Source organism: Pseudorasbora parva, chromosome 2 (genome assembly GCF_024679245.1).
Source record: "Pseudorasbora parva isolate DD20220531a chromosome 2, ASM2467924v1, whole genome shotgun sequence".
NCBI classification, from domain to species: domain Eukaryota; kingdom Metazoa; phylum Chordata; class Actinopteri; order Cypriniformes; family Gobionidae; genus Pseudorasbora; species Pseudorasbora parva.
Genome location: NC_090173.1, coordinates 12,990,692 through 13,016,157, shown reverse-complemented (window position 1 = coordinate 13,016,157; position 25,466 = coordinate 12,990,692). Strand labels below are relative to the sequence as shown.

At 37.5% G+C, this 25,466-nt stretch overlaps 2 protein-coding genes across 2 annotated transcripts in view; one reads left to right on the top strand and one right to left on the bottom strand.

Moving 5' to 3' along the window:
* LOC137092040 (uncharacterized) overlaps positions 1 to 25,466 on the top strand; it is a 76,969-nt gene that overhangs the window by 31,608 nt on the left and 19,895 nt on the right. The window contains exons 4-7 of the mRNA XM_067456341.1: positions 1,186 to 1,287; positions 4,420 to 4,731; positions 6,368 to 6,742; positions 13,730 to 13,816. Of these exons, the coding sequence (XP_067312442.1) occupies positions 1,186 to 1,287; positions 4,420 to 4,731; positions 6,368 to 6,742; positions 13,730 to 13,816 (876 nt within the window). The remainder of the gene's footprint in view (positions 1 to 1,185; positions 1,288 to 4,419; positions 4,732 to 6,367; positions 6,743 to 13,729; positions 13,817 to 25,466) is intronic.
* Positions 15,337 to 24,308, bottom strand: LOC137050376 (uncharacterized). The gene is made up of 6 exons (XM_067428756.1): positions 24,277 to 24,308; positions 21,089 to 21,300; positions 19,812 to 20,794; positions 19,643 to 19,712; positions 16,368 to 16,536; positions 15,337 to 15,506 (listed from the first exon to the last, which is right to left on the bottom strand). Exons 2-6 carry the CDS (start codon positions 21,294 to 21,296, stop codon positions 15,446 to 15,448), a joined length of 1,491 nt encoding a protein of 496 aa, XP_067284857.1. The 5' UTR covers positions 21,297 to 21,300; positions 24,277 to 24,308; the 3' UTR covers positions 15,337 to 15,445.

Here is a 25,466-nt window from a genome sequence, read left to right as displayed (position 1 = left end):
AATAAAATGTAATTAAATAAAATGCAATTAACCCTTAAATGCATGACTGTTTCACCAAACATTCTTACATATTCAGGTCGTTAGCGACCCAGATCTATATTTAACATGGATAGACCTCTACCTGTCGTGATAATATATAAAACTCCTGATTTTAGAGTAACAGCTACAGAAGAATAAAATAAAACCTATTTTGTTACTTTTTGGAGCTTGGAAGGATTCAGTTTGAGCAGATGTTTAATACCATCATCATATGACCTCGTCAGAGCTCGTTTACCAGTATATTCAGCATCTGCCTTATATTCGCGATCTCCAGCATATTCTCCAAACTCATTTTCAATGTCTTCAAAATCAATATTTTGATCACTGACAGCTTCTTGACCACATCCATCATCAAGAGACAGTGACACTAACATATGATTGTGTTTAGTACTTGCTCTCTGAAGTAAATCACTAACCCATTTCAAGTTTTGCAGATTATAATTATTGTTTCGTTTTCTGTCAGAGGTAACTATGAGTGAAACGTGGATTTTAATTTTGAATGGATTTTTGAATGGATTTTAACTATGAGTGAAACGTCACTTCATCATTGGGTATCAGAAATTGCCACCTTGTGGAATAAAGGTGAATTGCGCCGTATTTCGTCATTATAGATTAATTTATTATTGTGCAAAAAATATATACGTACAATCCTACACACCTCGGGTCGTTAGCGCGTTTTTAATAACCCGTCTATCGCGGTCATCTCCCTCCGCCTCAGCCATCTTCCTTGTTGTTGTTGTTATTCTCCCGGAACCGGAAGTATTTGAAACTTCACAACTTTATCGTCCGCCAGAAAATAAACAGTGACATAATCGATTATGGCACTTTGCCGCATCGATGCTGAAACGTTCATGCCCCGCATCGCGATGCATCACCGAATCGATTATTGTTGACACCCCTACTGTATTAATTAAATAAAATACTTTGTCTTGTGTTTTAGGCTTATGGTTGTGTTCTTTATTCTTTTAAATTATAAAAAACAAAAACACACAAAAAAGAAATAAATCGCAATATATTGCCTCTCTTACAATATCGCAATATATTGCAATATATCGTATCGTAACCCCTGTATCGTGATACGTATTGTATCGCCAGAGTCTTGGCAATACACAGCCCTATTCAGTAACTGATGTCTGTGTTTAACAGGTTTCTCTGGTCTACACATAATGGTGTTGATTCTTTGCATTTCTGCATCTGGATCCGCACTTCTTCTCTGCTGTCTGATCTACTGCACATCACAATATAAAGGTACAAATATTTAATTTACTGTTTTGGTCTTAAAACATTTAGAAAAGGCAAGAGATATGTTCATAATGAAAACACGCTTTGCAAAGACTTGATTTATCTATCTGGTGAGGCTTTAGTCACATATAGCCAGCCTTTACAGTCATATTTTTTACTTTGGTGGTTATTCTGGCCAGAAGTCACCCAGTTATACAGGAACCCAGCTAACAGGGAATGTTCTCATACATTTTTCTAAGAACAACATTCTTGGAACATCAACAATGTTCTTTGAATGTCCTTTAAATATTCAGGCTCACTAACTTTCTGGCTTAAAACACCTTAAATGGTTAGCCCAACCAAATATAAAAATGATGTAATGAATTACTCACCTTCACCTTCAACTTCACCTTGTTTTAAACCAGAAAGACTCACCTAAGTTAAGAACACAAATGAAGTGTTGAATGAATTGACAGCTATGCAACGTACACTTTGACGCTTCAAAAAGTTCATAATAATATCATAAAACTAATCCATGAGTTGAGCGGTTTAGCCCAGATTGAGCGGTTTAGCCCAAATAACGAGAATCGATTGCTTTATGAACATATTTAATTTAGGCTTTCATTCATACTTTGTATACTTTGTCTTTGTGTAATCTTTTTTCTGTAAGTATACTTAGTTTTTTACGCTTACACAAGTGTCTGCGTACAATGTGCGTGCTGCAAATTTCTTCACAAGAACAGTACACATTTACACAAATGCATGCGGAGTTCGCACATGCGCATTGAATTAATTTTCCACCAATCAATTGTTCCTCAAGGTGGTAACTCAGTCAAAGCTGATTCGAAAGACCACCGTTCGCCAGTTTCTGTGTTTACTAGAAGCACGCAAGCGCAGCTGGGCCATCATTATGTTAAGCCCCGCCCACCGACTCTATACACAATGTGATTGGCCCAGCCAGAGTTTGGCTTTTACAGCTCAGAAGGGTATTGAGAGTTGCTAGATGACACTCACGGGCAGATTAGATTTGATGCCGCTAGGGTGCGTCTAGATTTCTAAGCTAGTAATATGATCCATTTTTTTGACTTGATGGATGACTCTGGCAGCAGGATTTTGTACATATTGAAGTCTAGCAATTGTTCTAGCAGGAAGCCCAATAAGCAGTGAATTACAGTTGCGAAGATGTGAGGTTATCAAAGCATTGATTAGAGTTTCATTATCTTTAGTGCTGAGAGCAGGTCTCAGTCGGGCAATGTTGCAAAGGTGGTAGAATGCAGTCTTGGTAATAGAATTTATAAAACCGACGGAAAATGAAAAACTGAGATTTCCTAGACTGATTTGGCTAGCGACTACACTCTCATTCCTGTGTAATAATCAATTAACTTTGCTTCAGTATAATGGGTGCAGCAGCGCAATTATATTACTCAGTGCCTGGTATGGCAGCAAAGTTTATTAATTATAACGTAGGGATGAGAGTATAGCTCTCATTGCGAGTATAGTTCAAGTTACGCTGTACCTCTTTAGACTATGCGCTTAAATCTTTACAGGGAGTGCAGAATTATTAGGCAAATGAGTATTTTGACCACATCATCCTCGTTATGCATGTTGTCTTACTCCAAGCTGTATAGGCTGGAAAGCCTACTACCAATTAGGCACATTAGGTGATGTGCATCTCTGTAATGAGAAGGGGTGTGGTCTAATGACATCAACACCCTATATCAGGTGCTCATAATTATTAGGCAACTTCCTTTCCTTTGGCAAAATGGGCCAAAAGAAGGACTTGACAGGCTCAGAAAAGTCAAAAATAGTGAGATATATTGCAGAGGGATGCAGCAGTCTTAAAATAAGCTTCTGAAGCGTGATCATCGAACAATCAAGCGTTTCATTCAAAATAGTCAACAGGGTCGCAAGAAGCGTGTGGAAAAACCAAGGCGCAAAATAACTGCCCGTGAACTGAGAAAAGTCAAGCGTGCAGCTGCCAAGATGCCACTTGCCACCAGTTTGGCCATATTTCAGAGCTGCAACATCACTGGAGTGCCCAAAAGCACAAGGTGTGCAATACTCAGAGACATGGTCAAGGTAAGAAAGGCAGAAAGTCGACCACCACTGAACAAGACACACAAGCTGAAACGTCAAGACTGGGCTAAGAAATATCTCAAGACTGATTTTTCTAAGGTTTTATGGACTGATGAAATGAGAGTGAGTCTTGATGGGCCAGATGGATGGGCCCGTGGCTGGATTGGTAAAGGGCAGAGAGCTCCAGTCCGACTCAGACGCCATCAAGGTGGAGGTGGTGTACTGGTTTGGGCTGGTATCATCAAAGATGAGCTTGTTGGGCCTTTTCGGGTTGAGGATGAAGTCAAGCTCAACTCCCAGTCCTACTGCCAGTTTCTGGAAGATACCTTCTTCAAGCAGTGGTACAGGAAGAAGTCTGCATCCTTCACGAAAAAACATGATTTTCATGCAGGACAATGCTCCATCACACGTGTCCAAGTACTCCACAGCGTGGCTGGCAAGAAAGGGTATAAAAGAAGAAAATCTAATGATATGGCCTCCTTGTTCACCTGATCTGAACCCCATTGAGAACCTGTGGTCCATCATCAAATGTGCGATTTACAAGGAGGGAAAACAGTACACCTCTCTGAACAGTGTCTGGGAGGCTGTGGTTGCTGCTGCACGCAATGTTGATGGTGAACAGATCAAAACACTGACAGAATCCATGGATGGCAGGCTTTTGAGTGTCCTTGCAAAGAAAGGTGGCTATATTGGTCACTGATTTGTTTTTGTTTGGTTTTTGAATGTCGGAAATGTATATTTGTGAATGTTGAGACGTTATATTGGTTTCACTGGTAAAAATAAATAATTGAAATGGGTGTAAATTAGTTTTTTTGTTAAGTTGCCTAATAATTATGCACAGTAATAGTCACCTGCACACACAGATATCCCCCTAAAATAGCTAAAACTAAAAACTAAAACTTCCAAAAATATTCAGCTTTGATATTAATGAGTTTTTTGTGTTCATTTAGAACATGGTAGTTGTTCAATAATAAAATTAATCCTCAAAAATACAACTTGCCTAATAATTCTGCACTCCCTGTAAAATAGGGTATGTCCCAGTGTGTTGTCGTATATGTCTTGGTTTGTTTTGTTTTTTTTCAGGATTGACTGTCCACAGTTGCTCTGGTTCTCTAGTGCCTCCATCGGGATCTTCAGTGATTTTGCCCTGTCATGTTGACAAATACTTATTAATGGAGGGTCTAAAGGTGGAATGGAGAAGAACAGACTCTGAGACTCTGGTTCATCTGTATCAAGATGGTGAGAGTCGACCAGAGTCCCAGCATCAGGATTATCATGATAGAGCTCATTTCTTTACTGATCAGATTCAACATGGAAACTTCTCCCTCCGTCTGGACAATTTGACAGCTGAAGATGAAGGAAAATACACATGTAAAGTTTACAGTCAGGAGAACTGTGAGTTTTCAGCTGAGACCATTTTTTCACTGTGTAAGTAAACAAATAAAAATGAAAAACAAATTAAATTAATGCATTATTTTCATGACATATAAAGTAAAGTATGTTTGAATGTAGTCATTAATATAACTAAATTGATCATCCAAATGTTTTTCCCTTTTAATTATGTTTTATAATTTATTCTTTTTTTTATTCTCAGCATTATTCTCCTAAAATATCCACATTGTTTTTAAAAGCCATCATCAAGTTCCCTCATATAACCATTAATTATTAATTACTTTATTTTATCAACACTATTTTCACACTGTATAACGGTATATTTTTAAATAATTCTTTAAATGAACTGTTCAAAAAGCTTTTGGCTGTGCCCCGCTCTCCCCTACTCAAATCAAACCTGAGTCTGCGTTTCTTTTTTTTTAATCCTCAGCTGTCTTGTAAACAATATCTTGTAAAAAGTATGACTGAAACGACATGACCAGAGAATTTTACTTGGTTGTGTTTGTTATTTACCATACATGCGACTGTTGTTATCAAAACTTATGTTGTTATCAAGCTTATAAATGACCAACTTCTATAAACAAACATAGTTGTTTGTCTAAAGAAACGCTCACTTATATGTAGCTTTGTAGCTGCTGCTGTGACGCTGTACAAATGCTCACACTGTGAATATTCTCGTGCAGCTGCAGTGACAGTGTAGTGCAGTGACAGTGTAGTGCTGTGGCTAGAAGAGAACTCTCTCTCTCTCTCTCTCTCTCTCTCTCTCTCTCTCTCTCTCTCTCTCTCTCTCTCTCTCTCTCTCTCTCTCTCTTCTTGTTTCTTTTTCCTTCAGTGATTCTGCTTGTTAGCAGCAGGTGTTCATCATTAATGCTCTATCATTACTTAATTATCTCATTAACTTCAACACTACTTCAGTGGTACTTCAACACACAGTAGTGTGCAAACACATGAACACTAGGCAGTGTTAATTTAACAGCATTTTGCTGTGTATTATTACATAAATCTTACCTGTTTCATTCACCTATGATGACTTAATCACATCACAATCACATTGTACCGAAACACACTGATCAGGTTTGACACCTTGTTTCTGTTTTCTTGTGAATTTTATTTTTTACTATTTTGCTTGACATTTTAATTGTTTCTTGTGATCAGAATTACATTTTCTCTTAACTATACATCTCTCACCATTTCTTTAGTAAACCATTTAAAATACATATTTTAAACATTAATATGACACCATGAAGACCAGCCCATCAATTTGCTATGACACAATAAAGGCCACATTTACACTGCAGGCCTTGATGCACAATTCCGATTTGATAACTATATCCGATTTTTTTTTGATATATGAAATATACTCAAAACAGGAAGAGATATCTGACTGACATTAAAAACATCAGTCAGAGCTCATATCATTACTCCTAATACTGTTGAGGTTTTCTGAGAAATTCACAATAAAAGACTATTAGGGACATTTTTTTAAAATTTAGTCTCAAAACAAAATTGTACACAAAGTGCAGCCCATGCACACAGACTCTTAGATGAAAGTTGTAAGAAGAGAGAGAGAGAAAAACAAAAATGAAATTTCCTTCCTAAACAGTTTTTTAACATAACACAAAATCTGTATTTTTTTCAGGCTACAATGTTAAACATTCCAATCACACAGTAGTTCCTCTGGGATCTTCATTGGTTTTGCCCTGTTATGTTGATGAGCACTTAATAATGAAGGATCTAGAGGTGGAATGGAGAAGAATAGACTCAGAGTTCATCTGGAGAAGAGAAAAAAACACTCTGGTTCATCTGTATCCAGATGGTGAGAGTCGACCAGAGAACCAGCATCAGGATTATCATGATAGAGCTCATTTCTTTACTGATCAGATTCAACATGGAAACTTCTCCCTCCGTCTGGACAATCTGAGAGCTGAAGATGAGGGAGAATACATATGCACAGTTTACAGTCAGCAGGATTCTGTGTTTTCGGCCTCTACAAATTTGGAACTGAGACTACTAGGTAAGTCAACCATGGAGATTTGTTCTCTTTTATCCTTAATCAATATTTCGATTACTATTTCAAATAATTAGTAAAACAATAAATTAATACAATTAATAATAACATATTCAGATTACTAGTTTAATTATTTAATAACAAACAAGAGATATGTGTGTTTGGATGCAAGTGAAAAAGATGTAGATGCAGTTGATACAGTTTGTCCAAATAATTGTATGTCCTCAGTGAGACATAGAGCTTAAAGGGATACTTCACCGTTTTTTCATATTAAACTATGTTATTCCCTTAACTAAGATGAGTTGATACATACCTCTGTCGTCTGAGTGCGTGCACTTAATCTCTCTGACGCGGGGTGACATTCTGATAGCATTTAGCTTAGCACACTAATCACAGTTCATTCCTATGGAACCAAACAGAGATCAAGTTAGAAGCAACCAATCAACTCCACGTTTCCCCTATTTAAATACAGTTACACGAATAGTTGAACGATCAAGAATGGTGACACAAAATAAAACGTGGCGCTTTTTTAACAGAGTTAAAAAGGAGAACTATAATGTATGGCGGAATAGCACTTCTGAGAGTACTTTGACTCGGCGCAGTAAAAAGTCCCGGCCGAAACATCCTCCCTCACATCTCCCCCTCCCTCTCTCATTTCCGTAAATAGAACCAACGTGACCTGCACGCCTGCATCAGTAGAAGTAGTTTGAGCAGAGTTGACGAAGTACCAGTTTGTAGGAAGATAGTTTGAACAATCATGGTTATAACATGCGTCGTAAAGGGTTGTGAGAACAAGGAGAAGGTATTTAGTGCCGTCATGTTTCACCGATTTCCTATTCACCACAAACGGCGGAAAGCTTGGTTAGCTGCTTTGAACATTGATGCAACAACACCGCTGGAGATTCTGAAGAAATGGCGTGTTTGCTCCGAGCATTTCACATATTACCATATTGACATTAAAGCTTATAGTGTAAGGGGAGTTTTTATGTTTATTTTCTCACTGCGGTTGCAGGTTTCTATATTGAGGTTCATCTCATAAAATCTGTTTGTTTGTTTTTATGATGTTCTCGTGAATGTTCCATCGGTAATATTAAACGTTGCTATGTTAAAGTATACTAATATTGGCTTTTGTCTTTTACTTAAGATTACTTGGAAAGCTGACACAGTGCCTGTTGATTTGGTGACACTAAGTTATTACGTTACACTATGGGCTTAGGCTTATACTTCATTTTTATTTCTGAGCTCACTTCTCAAGTACATCAAACAGTCAAAAACTCTGTATTGCCTGTCTCACAAGCGCACTGATTTCGCAGCAAAGTTACTTGTGTTTACTAGGTTAAACACCACTAAAGTTTGATAAGCTAAGGTTACTGCCACTTCAGGACAACCAAATATCATGCAAAAGGACACTTACAGTGTTAGGTGATGATCCACTTTGTTGTGTTCTTGCTTTGATTATTGTCGGTGTGGCAGAATCCTTTAGGCGTAATCCTGTGGAGGTATAGTCCTCCTGTGTGAAATGCTCGGAGCAAACACGCCATTTCTTCAGAATCTCCAGCGGTGTTGTTGCATCAATGTTCAAAGCAGCTAACCAAACTTTCTGCCGTTTGTGGTGAATAGGAAATCGGTGAAACATGACGGCACTAAATACATTTGCCTTGTTCTCACAACCCTTTACGACGCATGTTATAACCATGATTGTTCAAACTATCTTCCTACAAACTGGTACTTCGTCAACTCTGCTCAAACTACTACTGATGCAGGCGTGCAGGTCACGTTGGTTCTATTTACGGAAATGAGAGAGGGAGGGGGAGATGTGAGGGAGGATGTTTCGGCCGGGACTTTTTACTGCGCCGAGTTGAAGTACTCTCAGAAGTGCTATTCCGCCATACATTATAGTTCTCCTTTTTAACTCGGTTAAAAAAGCGCCACGTTTTGTTTTGTGTCACCATACTTGATCGTTCAACTATTCGTGTAACTGTATTTAAATAGGGGAAACGTGGAGTTGATTGGTTGCTTCTAACTTGATCTCTGTTTGGTTCCATAGGAATGAACTGTGATTAGTGTGCTAAGCTAAATGTTATCAGAATGTCTCCCCGCGTCAGAGAGATTAAGTGCACGCACTCAGACGACAGAGGTATGTATCAACTCATCTTAGTTAAGGGAATAACATAGTTTAATATGAAAAAACGGTGAAGTATCCCTTTTAATACCATGATACATCTGTATTTTTGTTTCTGCTCTGCTGTTAGTAAAACAGCAGAAAAAAATCGAAAAAAATGTGTTAAATGTTGTTATTACACGGCTCTGTGAAATACTTGATTCTGATTGGTCAATCGCGCATTCCAAAGGTATGTTATTTCCAGATAACAACCGCTCATACTACGAGTTATCTTGATTGGTACTACTTCTATGCTTAACGCTGGCGCCATCTTGTGGCTGTTAAATTAAATACTTAAACAGCCATGGCTACAATGGAAGACTTCAAGGCAGGGTTCCTTTTTTAAAGTTTTAAATATGGATATTTTTCTTACACAAACGCATCGATTCGAATCAGAAGGCTCTATTAACCCATCGGAGTCGTGTGGAGCACGTTATATGACGGACAACTGCATTTTTTATGGACTTCAAAAACAGCTAACGTTACAACTAATGGACTTTTTAAATAGAACTCCGATTTTATTTGTCTGAAAGAAGAATGTCATATACACCTATGATGACTTGAGGGAGAGTAAATCATAGGCTTGGTTAACTAACCCTTTCAGCATTCATTTTCAACATTTAGCAGCAATAGATAAAGGCTTAAAGCAGTTTGGAACTGTTTTTCTTCGCGGAAGCTTTGCGGAAGAGCTAATCAAATATTTAATCTCAAGACAATATTTTGTGTCTAATTTATTTGAGACTAGTAGCCGTGTAATAAGCGGGATAATGTACATCCAGCTGGTTGTTATCGCAGAATAAACCCCTTCAGAGTGATGCAAGACCACTCTGTCGGGGTTTATTCTGCGATAACAATCGGCTGGGTGTACATTATCCCTTACTTAACACTTTATTTTGATGGTCCCTTTTGAACATTCTGCTGACTATAAGTAATTTTGCAAGTGCATGTCAACTTATTCTAACCATAACCCTTCCAGTCTTGTGCTGCATTCACATGCTATTGGAATTATCGTAATTACGAGTTTTCTAGGTAAAAATTGCACATGAACACCCTCTGATGTTGTGTTTACCATTGGAAAGTTCGCAAATAATTTTGATAAATTCCTGAGATGGGCATGCCATGAACTTTAAACATGGTGGCCGGGATAACAACTGCTGTGGCTGGTGTGAATTTTTTTTTTTTTTTTTTTTTCTCCGAAATGGCTTGATCATCTACTCTCGACATTAATGACGTGCCTATTTACATGTATGAGTAATCATTTGAAGCATATTTTATGTTTGATACACAGCAAAAATAGCCTGCATTTGACTGAAATTACAGAATCGTCAGAAAGTATGGAGGACCAACCCTGCAGAAATTTAAAATAAATGAATTAATGAATAAATAAATAAACACATATGTAAATTAATAAACAGATAAATAGATAAATAAATGTGATAATATGAAAATAAATAATACAACATTTTATTTGATTAAATATTAATAATATTGAGTTTAGCAAGTCGTTTATTCTATTATCTTTCCCTTCATTTATTAATTTTTACATTTATAAGTTCACATTAATATGAAAATCATCCCGTGATTTACTGACCCTCAAGCCATCCTATGTGTATATGAGTTATAACTCTACAATTAGAGTTATATCCTGGCTCTTCCTAGCTTTAAATGGCAGTGAATGGGACCCACGAGTTTGAAGATAAAAAAAGTACATCGATCCTTCGTAAATGTATTCCAAACGGCTTTGGCCTTCTGAAGCGAATCGATGGGTTTTTGTAGGAAAAATATCCATATTTAAAACTTTATAAATTAAAATATCTAACTTCCGCCAGACGGGAAAAAGTGTAAATGATGCGACATATGACTATGATGTAGCATAAGCGTTTATGAACTGTGAGAGGCGATACAATTTCTTCATAAGTTAAATAAGAAGGCAGTCTGGAAGCAGCTAGATATTTTACTTTATAAAGTATTTTTTAAGAATAAAAAATCTATTTCTGCGAATACTGTAAACTATAGGCAGCCCTATTGCTTCCACATTACTCTAATATTAAAGGCTACCATTAACAACAGAGTGTAACCGTGTCCAGTGTCACCGTGAGTATAAAAGGCCACCTGGGGAACAAGTCATCCTGTTCTTCGTCTTCAGGAGCCATTTGTTTAAAGCGTGTCTGTAAGGGATCACTATGGAAACTGCCGGTTGCAAAGCATTCAAGAAGTGTGTTGATCTGTGTCCTCGTTATTTGACACCAGATGATACACACAACCTTGGTGTTTTTTGTTTGTGTGAAGAGCACACGGTCAGACCTTGAGGGGGCTGTATGCGTGCACTGTGAGCATTTTCCAATGAAAAGCTCTGCTCTATTTTGTCCCTCTTTTCGAAGGAACCAGGACCCACCATCTATGAGGCGAGGAGTATGGAGCTTCAAAGGGGATGTACCTTTTACTGTCCTCAGTGATTAATGAGAGCGATCTGCTTGAAAAGGATTGATTATCTCTTGCGAAGCCAGGATGAGCAAATAATGGCTGATGAAGGCGAAAAGGTAGAAATATCTGAGCCTTTTCAGCCTGACTGCCTCATGTATGAGGAGCTGTTGGAGGTTATGGAACATGCTTCGGCCATAATAGATCTGTCTTGGAGGTGTGAGAAGGAGGGAGTTGCTTGTGGCAAATTAGGTGAGCAATTTCAATCTGGACATAAGCAGTCAACTCCCATTAGCATTCCCTTTCTTCCAGATCTGCACATGGTTATCAAGAGAGCATGGAAGAAGCTGTATTCAGCCTGCAACCATTGATTTCAGCATTCTAATTATGCAAATGTCAAGGTGCTGCGTGAGCAAGGTTACATGTCGATGCCTCTCATTGAAAAGACACTCGCAAGCTATCTCTCAAAGGGGGAAACATCAACACTGAAGTCTGCCACCTAAACCCTTAGAGTTACATCACGCTTAATTGGCAGGGCATACGCGGTAGCTGGTCAGACTTGGGCTGCTTTGCTCACCATGGTGGTGCTGCAGGCATACCAAGCTGATCTGCTGCAGGACCTAGACCAGGTTTAGGGTCTTTCCCTTGATGCGGGGGCTGAGCTCCACAGCACCACAGATATCGCTGACTGTTGTCGTGATTGGCAGATCGATGTTGAAGTGGTGCTTACAGAGAGCCATCTGTGGGTAAACCTGGCTAGCTTCAGGGAGAAAGAGAAGGGCTTTCTCCTCATTCGTTGTCAATAAGTTCAAGGTTCAAGATAGCCTTTAAAACATCCTGGATAGTGATGTGCACTGGTATGATATTCTGGGACACCCCTGGGTGGGTAGTATAATACATAGTCATTCTAGAGTCATCCTGTTGAGGCCTTCACCCATGAGAGAACCCTTTTTTTCCATGTGAGCTCTCTTAGGTTGAGCATGATTAATATTTGCCTCACTTGAGAGGGTTGTTATACTATGTACTCCGCTCCTTAGAATTGTGTACTTTTGTATAAACTAGTAATGCTCTTTGTAAGCCTCCTTGATAAATTGATTTTTGTGAATTAGCTTGTACTTGCTAACAGGGTCATTATGCAGAGTACGTTTCTCCCTAGGGCTCCACACAATCTGCATTATCAAGTCATTATGCTCTCTGTGAGCCTCCTTGAGGTACATCTTTAGGTTGAGTTTGGTACTCACCTCTTTAGAGCCCATATAACAGTATTATCAAGTGATGGGCTTTTAACCTCCTGAACAAACCTCCTGTTGTACTCCCTTTGTTTTAAAGAGTCTGTATGCCGAGTACTTTGCTCCCCAGGGCTAGTTGACGGTAGACCTTCTTGGTCAAAGTTTTGGTCAACTTTTTGTGGGCCTCCTTGGTAAACTTTAGTTTATCAGTACTCCCTCATTCTAGAGAGTTGTCATGTAGTCAACTCCACTCCCCAAGAGCTACGTTAGTGCTACGCAGGTCCTGGAGAACTCCTTTTTCGGGCTGAGTAGAGTTACTCTCCTCCCTTGGAGGGTCAATATGCGGAGTCTCTTCTTTCTAGGATGTCCATATCTCTATTCTGGTGTGAAAGGGGTTATTGCCTCTTACAGTACCCTTTTTTAATTGTGAGAGTGCTAATTCTAGAGATTTTGGTCAGGCAGACAGGTTGAAAGCTGACTAGGTGGCTAGGATGGTGGGAGTCAGCCTCCCGGGTGATCCTAGGGGTTGATGCTTTTAAGGGCCCCATAAGTGACAGGCCAGGGACTATATTTCCTTAAAGGAATCGTTCAGTAGGTAAATCATTCCAAGCTTTTGAGCTCTGCCCTTGGGCAGAGTCCTACCACTTGGCTCTGTGAGGCCTTTTCCTCATTTAGAGTACTAAATATGTACGTAACTTGGCAGGGGCATAGGGTCTTGGGCAATCTGACGCTAACAGTAAGGTCAGGGGAGTCAGGCATTTATTGTTTGAATTTCCTAACAAATTAATAGAATTTGAAAGATGAGACTTTGTTTCTTATCTGAAAAAAAAAGAAGCTTATTGCAATTATTGGATGGGAGGTGCACTATAAAATGTCTTGTGAAGCTTTACTGTCACATCTATTGAAATAGCATAGAATAAATATATAAAATTGATATTGATTATTTAAATAAAAATATATAAAAACTAAGAGTCTCATATGAAGTTGCGCATGTGAGTGAAGTGGTTTAAACAATGCTGCTGGATTTGTTCAGTACATGTGTACTGAACCGAAAGACCAACACCAAAAGTTGTTTGTACGAATATGAGTACATGGTAGTTAATATAAAGTGGGACAGAAATCTCATTAAAACTTAATTTACCATTTAACTAAACTGGAGTTATTTTTTTATTTTCTCTCTAGACACCATTTTCCGTCTTCAGATGTTTCTAGTCTTCGGTCCAAATATGATCATGTTTTTTGCTTTTGTCCTCTGGGGTCTTTCTGAAGGTGAGTGTTTCACTACTGATTGTTTTAACTGTGCATGTATAAGATATCATTCCCATGTTTGTTTAAAAATGCTGTAATCATTGTTTTCCTAAAGATTATTATTAGGGCCTTAGTCTATTGTTTTTCTAAGGATTTTTTTTTCAGCCTTTCAGGCACTTTTGGGGGCCTTAACACGTTAAAAACTACCATTTCAAGTTCTTATTTAAAACAACTATCACAGGTTATCTGAAATATTTTTGTTTCTTTATTAAAGATATATTTATTATCACACTATAGTTTCTTTGAGCGGATTGCAGCAACAGCCATTATGATTGTTTGTGATTTGGTCTTAGCGACTTAGGAGTCCTCTTGACTACTAACCCTAACCTAACCCTAACCCTAACCCTAACCCTAACCCTAGCGTTTCTTGGATTTAGGAGCTAGTTTTAGAGCAAACATTTAGGAGTCCTAAAATTAAGACTGACACTCCCATTATTTTTAAGAGTTTCTCCTTCATCAGCAAGTTAGGAACTACATTTGGCCTTAGGAAGTTTTGTGAATACGGCCCCAGATGTACTCATCACATCATAAGAAGAATGTTTCTCTAGCTGTGTCTCATTTCGTTACACTGTAAAACTTTTCGTTGTAAATTTACAGTAAAATACTGGCAGCTGGGTTGCCAGCCACTTACTGTTTATTTACAGAACTAGTGCTGTAAAACTTATTTACAGTACTGTACTGTAAAATGTTGGGCTGTAAATTTACAGTAAAATACTGGCAGCTGGGTTGCCAGCCACTTACTGTTTATTTACAGAACTAGTGCTGTAAAAATTATTTACAGTACTGTACTGTAAAATGTTGGGCTGTAAATTTACAGTAAAATACTGGCAGCTGGGTTGCCAGCCACTTACTGTTTATTTACAGAACTAGTGCTGTAAAAATTATTTACAGTACTGTACTGTAAAATGTTGGGCTGTAAATTTACAGTAAAATACTGGCAGCTGGGTTGCCAGCCACTTACTGTTTATTTACAGTACTGTACTGTAATTATCAAATACAGTATCCTACTATTATATCATGTAATTTTACAGTATTAAACTGTTCTCTACAAGCAATAAAAAATATTTTACATAATTAAAAATGTTGTACTTTTAAGTTGCATAATAGTACTCATAATAGAAAAAAAGAAACCAACATTCTCTGGGTTTTAAAACATTTATTTTAGTTCAAAGTAAAGACTAGAAAACTGCCTGAAATGCCAACTGTATTTTATTAAAACATAAAATGCAAGTTAACAAACAGTTCACAATAAGCACTTGATGCAGTATAATGCAGTAATCTTGTATAATTTCAACAAATTTACAGTTTTTTTTAGGAAATGTAAAGTGACCCAAGAAAGAGTCATAAAAAAACAAAAATATTTGAAAAACAAATATAAACATGTTGACTGAAATGCCACTTGTATTTTTATAAGTGCAATTCTCAAATAACAGAACATTCACAGTGCCATTTACAAAAAAAAAAAAAGAGTCTGAAAGAGTCTGAAATCTAAACAAAATCCCATTGAAAGTCTGCAAGTTTTCGCAGAAGTGAGGAAACCTGTGGGTGTACAGTGGTGTTCTTTTTTTGCACAACTTTGCCAGTTTTTTTTTAAATTACTTTTCCTTTCTTTGTTTTTGATCCACGTTCTGGATTGATGTCAAGAAAGCGTCTAAAAAAAACAGAAGAAGGAAAAAAATAAACAATTGTTACAGAAAAATGCAATGTTGGATGTTGTGATTAATTAACATTTTTTCTGCATTCATTACACTGTACAGCTTAAAACTATCATCCCCTCATCAGTTCCTATATCAGGTCTAGTCTGAGTATCAGTGGAAATGCAGCCACATAAAAATGCAGCACATTGACAGAATCCAGTCCAAACCCTTATGTCATCAATACTTTAACTCAATTGCAAGCCTTGCAATGTGATTATGACTGCATGATAATGTTAAACATCATTTAAAATGCGTGTTTGAGCTGTCTAATCTGAAATCTTTTTTTACAAGACGTTTTTAGGAAAGCTGCTTAAATACCTTAATTTTACTGAAGCCTACACCTGGCATAAAATAATAGGTCAGTCAAAACTCAAAATGAGACCATGATTTACTCACCCTCAAGACATGTGTATATGATGTGTATATGACTTCTTTTAGATGAATACAATCAGAGTTACATTTAAATAATACTCTGACTCTTACAAGCACAATGGCAGTGTCAACTTTGAACCAGCCATTCGCTGCCATTATAAAGCTTGGATTTGCCAGGACATTATTTCATTTAACTATGATTTTCTTTGTCTAAAATTCATATAAACCTAGGATGGCTTAAAGGTGAGTAAATCATGGGTGGATTTTAAAAATATCCCTTTAAACTAAGCCCTGTCTGAAACCAGGGCCATGTTGTTCATCCCTGTAGTCAGCTGTACAAAATGTTTGTCAACAAAAAATGAAGTCCTTAAAAAATGCAATCAAGACAAGGTTAGTGACAATTAGGCTAAAATATATGAATGGCAAAAATGCTAATGACTAACCTCTGAACAAACTCAAGGGTGCATGCTGCTTCTTCCTGGTACTGCAAGTTGAAGTTATAGAAGGAGGCAAACAGCGCTGCCAGGCCAGTGATGAAATTGGGCTGTGCTCCTTCACACACAACTTCACCTTCCAAGCTTAACATCCACCGCTGGTTGCTTAGAGATTGACCTGTAAATGAAAAATGAAATAAATAAATAAATAATAATATTTAAAATTCAATATTGTGGGTTGCACAGTTGTTCTATGTAGTTGTCTCTTCACAGCTCAACATAACTATTAAAATAACTCTAAAAATACCCTTTCCAGGGTTCACCATTTAGTTCTGTTTTAGTAGTATTTTTGGGTAGTGTTCATTAAAGGTCCCGTTCTTCGCGATTCCATCTTTCAAACTTTAGTTACTGTGTAATGTTGCTGTTAGAGCATAAATAATACCTGTAAAATTATAAAGCTCAAAGTTCAATGTCAAGCGAGATATTTTATTTAACAGAAGTTCCCTGTCAAATCCTACAGTGAACGGCCGGTTTGGTCTACACCGCTGCACTTCCTGCTGTGATGACGTCACTAGAACCGTTTGTTGACTAACCCTCCGCCCACAAGAACACGCAAAATAGGGGGCGTGGTCTTGTTGCTCTCCCACGTGGAGAAGAGCGCACATTCAGCGCTTGCATTTCCCCGTTATGGTAAGAGGCGGGACCTTTCCGGGCAAAGAGCGCTAAGCTGCTGTCCAATCACAACACGGGAAGCGCGGGCCCAATCAGAACTCGTTACGTATTTCTGAAGGAGGGACTTCATAGAACAAGGAAATCATCAGGCCGTTTTTAGGACAGAGAAAACAGCGCTGTACAGATAAGTAAATTGTGTGAAAAATACTGTGTTTTTACACACGAAACATGAACTCATGTTATATTGCACACTGTAAACACAATCAAAGCTTCGAAAACACGCGAAGAACGGGACCTTTAATACAGGAATACTTTAATTTTTTTTTATAGCAGTGAGCAATCTCTTAATTAAAGGAATACTCTCCCTTGTGAAATGAAAGTAGTGTAGTCTATTTTAAATTTCTTAAACCATAACCAATTTCTGCCTGCCTGTCTGTTTGTGACTAAGCACCTGTCTAATCACACACAAGAACCCATGATTGCAGTAATGTGCTGTAAACATTTGCATTTGTAAAATTTACTTTTCAGACAAAATTTGAACTTTCTGCTAGTAAACCACTTAAATTTATGATTAAGAATTCAATGTGTAGTAAACTGCACATTTTTATAAACCAGGACAGGTTTTTACAGCATGCGAATGTGCTCCTGGATGTTTGTGACAGTAAGGGGCAGAGTTGTGTTGTAACATTCTTTTTTTTTTTTAAAAAGAACTCTTCATAACTACTTTAAATGACTAATTGCATGCATTGGGCTGAGACAGATGAAAACCCTTAAAAGATTAGTTCACCCAAAAATGAAAATAATGTAATTTACTCATTTACTAGTAAATGTCATAGCTGTTCCACAACCCTTAGACCTCCATTCATCTTCGGAACATAAATGAAGATATTTTTGTTGAAATCTGAAGGCTCAGTGAGGCCTCAATAGGGGGACAATGAAATTGTCCATTAATGAGATCCATTAAAGTCCTCGCAAGATCCATTAATGTACTAAAACCATATTTAAATCAGTTCATGTGATTACAGTGGTTCAATAGTAATATTATAAAGCAACGAGAATAACGGCAAAAAAAAAAAAAAAAAAAAAAACTTATATAGTGATAACTGATTTCAAAACACTGCTTCATGAAGCTTTGGAGCATATCAAATCAACGAGTCGATTCAGTGGTTCGGAGACAGTCATGTGATTTCAGCAGTTTGGCGGTTTGACACACGATCCAAATCATGATTCGACTCGCTGATTCATTATGTTTAGAAGCTTAATGAAGCAGTGTTTTGAAAATCGGCCATCACTATTTAAGTCGTTATTTTTTATTTTTTTTTGCTGCACCAAAAATATTATTGTTGCTTTATAATATTAATATTGAACCACTGTACTCACATAAACTGATTTAAATATGTTTTTAGTACATTAATGGATCTTGCGAGTGTAAATTTCATTGCCCCCTATTGAGGCCTGACTGAGCCTTCAGATTTCAACAAAAATATCTTCATTTGTGTTCCCAGAATGAATGGAGGTCTTACGGGTGTGGAACGGCATGAGGGTGAGTAATACATTTCATTATTTTTATTTTTGTGTGAACTAACCCTTTAAAGCAGGTCACCCATAGTAAGTTCACTTTTGTTTTATTACATAACAGTTTACTCATCCGCTGTTGTTCTAATGCAGTATACCGCTCTTTTTCCTTTTTTGGACCACAAAAGAAAAATGTCCAGCTTGCGCTCATCCATATAAAAGGCAGTGAATAGGAACCAGCATCAAGTTTGTAAAAAAATTGGCAAAATTATCACAGAATGGATGGTATGTAACACGTGCCATATATTTCAAATGTTTGGGGGGAGGGGGAAAATGTAATATTGAATGAAAATCCTGACCTTGGCTATTGGTCTTCTGTATTTGACAGATTTGAATGTGAAAAATTACTGTTACAACAAACACAATGGATATTTTAATCTAATAGAAGAATGTACATGGATTTTATAAAAAAAAATTACATTTCTCACAACTGCAGTAGCCTACCATTAGCCTCATGAACATGCATCCAAGCACCGAAGACCAACAGTCAATGTCAGGATTTTCATTAAAAAATATATATTACATTACATTTTCTTTTTTTATTAAACCCTATTGTATACCCACACTTGTGGCACATTGCATGGAATCATTCTATGATACTTTTGCATCCTTTTTTTAAATCTTAATGCTGCTTACTATTCACTGATATTATATGGGGGAGCACAAGCAGGACATTTTTTTTTTGTATTCTCCTTTGGTGGTCAGATGCGAAAAAAGTACCGCACTGCAAAAAAAAAAAAAATCTTCCTGAGAATTTTATTTCCCAGCTGAAATATATAAAAATTCTTCGAAAAATGTTTTCTTCTTTTCTAAAAGAAATATTATTTTGCTTGTTTTATGCATAAACTCACTTAATTTTGACTTCTTTTTTCTTTCTCCTTACTTCAGAAAAAAAGATATATACTTGAATTTTTAGATAGCTGGACTGTAAACAATACAAAAATAATATTTTATAAAAACATTTCTTGAAGTGAAGTGATTAAATGATAACTTCATTTTCAATTTAGGGTGAAATTACCACTGTAATGTTTACATACCAAGAAATATAAGGCGTGGACTCTCTGGCAAATGTACAGATTCCTGGACATCAGATGGAGTTGCAAATTCCTGGAACAATTTTTAAAAAGGACATCACAACTATGATAAAAAGAACCAAAACATAAAACATTATAGATAAATGAGATTTGTTTAATAATCTCTACTTACATCTGCTTGAAGGATAAGACCATCTAACTTCTCTTTGAAGTGTGCAAGAAGTAGTAGTAGGACCATGGCACCCACATCATTTTCTTCTCTGGAGAGTATGCTCCGAACATCATCGTTGGTTGGTTTGCTTTTGAAAAACTCAATTATGATTTTTCCACACTCCTGAATAGACAATTCCAAAAGTCTGAGCACTTTTTTGTCAGTAAGCTGTTCAAAATGTCCATATACATGCCTCTGTGTGAAGAGATATGGCCATTTGGATTTTAGATCTGAAATTGTAGGGGACGGGGTTGCATTTATCATGTAACGCTGAAGCCAATAGGTCTCCTCCATGAGCTTGTAAACGTCTCCTCTCTCAACTCCAGAAATTCCTTCATGAAGGTGGATCTCCTCCAGCTTCTGACGTTTAATTTCAAGACTGTCGTGACTCTCACCAGGTGGAAGAGCAGGCTGCCATCTTGTGCAACCATACGAGTCAGTTGAATTTCGTTTTCTAGTAGTTCCAATGTCACTTCTAAGGGTCATATGTTGACTTAGTGTACTTCTTCGATTAAGATGCTCTATCCGCACTTTCAGCTGTGAAAGAACCGATTCGTAACCACCCCCAACCTGCTTGTCACCCATCATGTCTGCAAACGACTTTGGATATTGGCTCACAATTTGACGAGCAACAGTAAGGCACTGTGATCTGCTGGGGTTTGTGTCAATTTTTCTAATTTCATCAGCAAGAATTCTTATCATTTGTCGTCGGTCAGAAGGAGAAGGTCTCAGGCCATTCTCAATAGCACTCTTTATACCGGCTGGCATTAAGTTCCACGGAACTTTGAAATTTTCAGGCCATGAATGTGATGCACTGGTTGATGCAACAATGCTTGATGTTGGCGTTGAGGAGCTTGATGAACCAAGAGTAGCATTTGTTTCGGGGGGAACCAAGGGGAGAACCTCGGCAGGCTGCAGTACCACTGTGTAGTTTTGAAACAGTACTGAAATGCATTGTAATGCAGTTTAAAAGGGTTAATTCACCTAAAAATGTGCATTGTGTTATTAATTACTCATCCTCACGTCATTCCAAACCCATTAGAATTTTGTTCAACTTTGGTAAACAATTTTTTTTTTTTTTTTATGAACTAGAGATTTCTGTCCCTCTATAGACAGTATATGCAGTATGTGGAACGACATGAGGGTGCGTAATTAATTACAAGTTTTAATTTTTTGGTGAACTAACCCTTTAATTATCACATCCTCTCTTAGTTTTATTTAATCAACCTTATCTTTACCTTGATTTTTCCAGGCACTAAGAAGTTTTCGGCATTGGATAGGTCGTATAAACTCCAAAATGTCATCATCTTTTACATAAACCAAATCATCCAAACCCTCGACACCTTGATCCATGAGCTTTTCAACCAGCTGGTTGATTACCTCTGGAGAGAGGCTTGGCAACACCGACAATACAGCATCTTTCAGGACTTCTTTCATTTCAGACATTATTCTAGAATTGGAAAGGAATGATGGAGAACAATTACTGACAAGCCGCACAATGAGTATTCAGGTAGAGGATAGTAATCCAGTAGGCTGTCTTGATTAATACACAAGTAACCTTGATCTTGTGATGTCAAGCAATGAACTCCCTGGTCAACAAGACAGAAAGACTGACATTTTTTTGTGACAAAATACACATTGCAATTGTCATGTACAAGAATTAACTGAATGTTCCCAAACACAATTCCCTCATCATTCTTCTGCAAAACAATGAACATGTTTTTTTTGTAAAGTGTTCCCTTTACAGTCACTTCATTGCATGCCACAGTATTCCCTGGCTGAAAATTAAGACAGGCAACAGATCCTTGAATGTCATCATTGTAGTCATTAACATGAAACTCTATTCCCCTCTCTGCCACAACATTTTCAGGGAAAGGGCTTCCGGCATGTAGGTAAGCCTGCAGAAGTTGATGCCTTTCTGCCAATGTAGCACTCAGGTTCTTGAAATTGTGCAATTTTCTTGCACACTGTTTAAAATATGAGTGCTTACTTTCAAAGCGTAGCGTCCATAGGCGAATAAGTGGACCAAAACGATCAATGAGCTCAGGATAATGACACAGGTAGTGGTGTTTTGGCTTAAGTGGATGATTTGGAAAAGCCACCTTTCGAGTCTCAATATACTCCTCTATTAAAACTGATAAATAAGCATTCTGACCAATATTAATGGAAGGAGCACAGATGAGCTCTGCTACCTGTCTGAGTTGAAGTATTAACTGCCATACCTCATTTTCAGTTGGACTGACAATCTTTTCCCCTACCAAAAGAGGTAAAAGCCGGAGCAGGCACCAATTCTGAACTGCATGTCCACTTAATTTTCCAGTACCAGGAGTCACCTCAACTGGTTTATCCCGTGCATCATTCCCAAGATACTTAAACTGGTCAATGCGACGATTTAGTTCAGTGTATGTGAACTGTTTCTCCTGATTCACAAGATGATCAATATACAAAGCAAGGTCAAATGACACAACACCTTCAAAAAGGTCGTGTCCAAGACAGGGAGGTAATCCTGGCTGGCAAACGTGAAAATATTTCAGGTCATTAAAGGGAGAATTACATTTGACACCAGTTACACTTTCAGCTCGGCCAGCATCCAAATCCTTAAGATTTTGCTCATACGACTCAATAGTTCTTGTTACTGCCTTTGTTAGGGGAGCGGAGTGAAATGTCTGGCGGTCTATTTCACAAAATCTGCAAAAGTATGTACTTTTACTGAAATTTTCAATAAAGCCACCAATGTAATGCGATCCAAGGTTGTCTCCAGCTATAGCACACAATGTACCTTTGTGCACCTTTCCATCAGCTAATTCAACACCATTTTCCTCAAGGTCTTTAAGGTCTTTTACTAGAGTGGCAAAGACCAAATCTTGTCCAAAAAATCTAAAATCTTGCTCCCTGCACAGCAGAACTAGCTGCATGGGGTCAATGCCTGACCGACAGTGAGGCAACAGGTTTGCAAGTGTCATGTAAACGGCAAGAATTTTGTGCTTTTTTTTACCAGACCCAAGTGGATTGGCAACTTCAAAAGCATCTTCATACAAGATTAAAGCTAATGAATCTGTATCAGCTTTAAACAGCACATTGTCATCAATATTTTTGCCATCCCATACATCAGAGAGGATATCTTTTGCTCTGACTTCAGTTCTTGAATTCTTATGTTGTTCTATCACTGATTTACAGCAGAACAGTGCTTCTAAGCTTTGCTTAATAGGAATATATTGAGCAAAACTTTCCTTCCCAGATTCATTTTGACCAAGACAGATTGGGACCGGATCCACAAACTTAAATTTGTCTTTATAAAAGGATTTTCTCCTCTTATCAGTGCTAAGTGCATTGATATTTGACTTCCGAAAAAGATCATCAGTTTGCAAGACATCAATAACGCTCTTTATATCATTTTCAGAAATACCAAGTGCAGTCAATTTTTCAGTTAGCTTGTGCAGCAAATGACACTGGCTAATATCATGGATGTCCTGCACCCCATCAATTACCGACTGAATCACAGATGATGGGAGAATATGCTTTGCCTGTAATTTGAGATAAAACAGAGCCATGTTCTTTAAAAAAAGAGATTCATCTGCATTATCTGGCAAAAGTGTAATATTCAATTGTTCTTCTCCATCACAACAATCAAATGATTCAGACTGTGGATTTGAGTGTTCAGCTATGTCGGATACCTCACCATGCAGCCTCTGACCTGAAACATTTGACTGCATTAAATTATGACGCAACCTCTCTGCTGAAGAGTTTCGATGATTCCTGGATAAATGTGAGGTCAATGTAGATGCTACAGAAAAGCTTTTATTACATGTAAATGGACATGGCACTCTGGTGCCTTCTTTGATATGAGATTTCAAGTGTAAAACAAAGGTTTTCAAATCACTGCACTTTTCTTGACAGACACCAATGTCACAGACTAAAGCATCAATTCCTAACTGCTCAACAGATGTCTTTGAGGGCCTCTCTTTGTGATCCCTGAATACGTGAGCCTTGAAAGCAGTGAACTTTTTAAATGTTCTGGAGCAATCAGGAATACCACATTTGAAAAAGGTATTAGGAACATGACTATGGATTTTCATGTGCTGGCAAAATGCTGACAACGATTCAAAAGCACGATCACAGAACTTACACATTAGCATTTTTGTTGACAAATGGACTATAACAAACAATGTTAACTTACTAATCACTTAATTTGCTTGTTTACTGTCTTCGGTTTCTAATCCAAGCCTGAAACGAATATATATAGATAGATCAAAAGCAGGCCATACAAATGAAATGGTACATGTTCAAAATTATCCTGTGAAATATCTCATAATCTTGGTAAAGATGTGAGAACAGATTGTTTTCGCGGTAGCAAACCGCGATCACAAACTCAAAACATTCATGTAAACAATGTCGAAATGCGAACGCAAAACATAGATTGGCTTACCGTATCAATACTGAGTCGAACAAATTTCCATCACAAACTCCTCATTCTTCTACAGGTGACAAATTCTTCCGCCGCGCCGTGTTAAGTCCTCCCTTTCTGATGCGTCACAGGCAAGTTTTTTTTTTTTTTTTTTTTTTTTTTTTTTGCGTGACAGGCAACTATACGTAATGTTTTTAAAACGCGAACTGAATCAACCGAAGCACAGAAAGCTTAAAAACTGCTCACAAATTCACGATACAGTGTTTTAACATGGTAGCATGAATAATGATTCTGTTAAGTTCAGTGCCGCTGACAAGTCGAGTTTGCTGTTTGTTTATAATGGTGCCAGAATGGTGACTTTAAAATTTGGCATCACAAATTAAAATTTATTATTTTTTCAGTGCCAATACTTGTTTCAATGCCAATACAACTGTTTTCAATGCAAATGTTTCAATGCCAATGTTTCCTTTTTCAGTTCTGCTTTTGTTTTCAATGACAATTTTAATTTGTGATGCCAAATTTTAAAGTCACCATTCTGGCTCCATATTTGTTCTGTTGCATCTGATCTGCAATGAACGCTAATGAAATCAATCCCACAATGCAATGTTTTTACAGTGTGATACTGTATTACGAATTTAGCTGGGTTAAAACAGAAAAGTGCTGTATATTTACAGATGTTCTGTAAAAGATACAGTATATCACTGCTTTATGGAAATACAGTACAATACTGTTAGAAATTCCCTGTAAATTTACAGTAAAGGGTTACAGTGTAAATTTCGAAGGCTGCGTCCTCCGGAGGACACATCCTGTGTAGGATGCAGTATACGGAGTGTCCTCAGTCAGAATTAAATGAGACGTCATATGCCAACACGTTCAACCTCGTTGCGCTCTCACGCCAGTTATATGAATGAAAATTATTTATAATTTGAAAATGACTATGAAATGTTTCTTGTCTTGACAGCAATGTACTGTTATAAACGCTTAAAAAGCACTAAACAGTTGTAATCCTGTACCACAACTATCTGTTTGAGGTAGAGCTTAAAAAACATAAAAAAGCTTAAACTACTTACATTTAAACACCACACCTATGCTTGCATGTATATCTGCCGGTCGTGCCGTTTTTTCATATAATAAAAGATGACGTTGTTACCGACGACACAAAGATTTGTGGGTTATCTCCAGCTGTGAAGGATACACCTCATGCACACTCT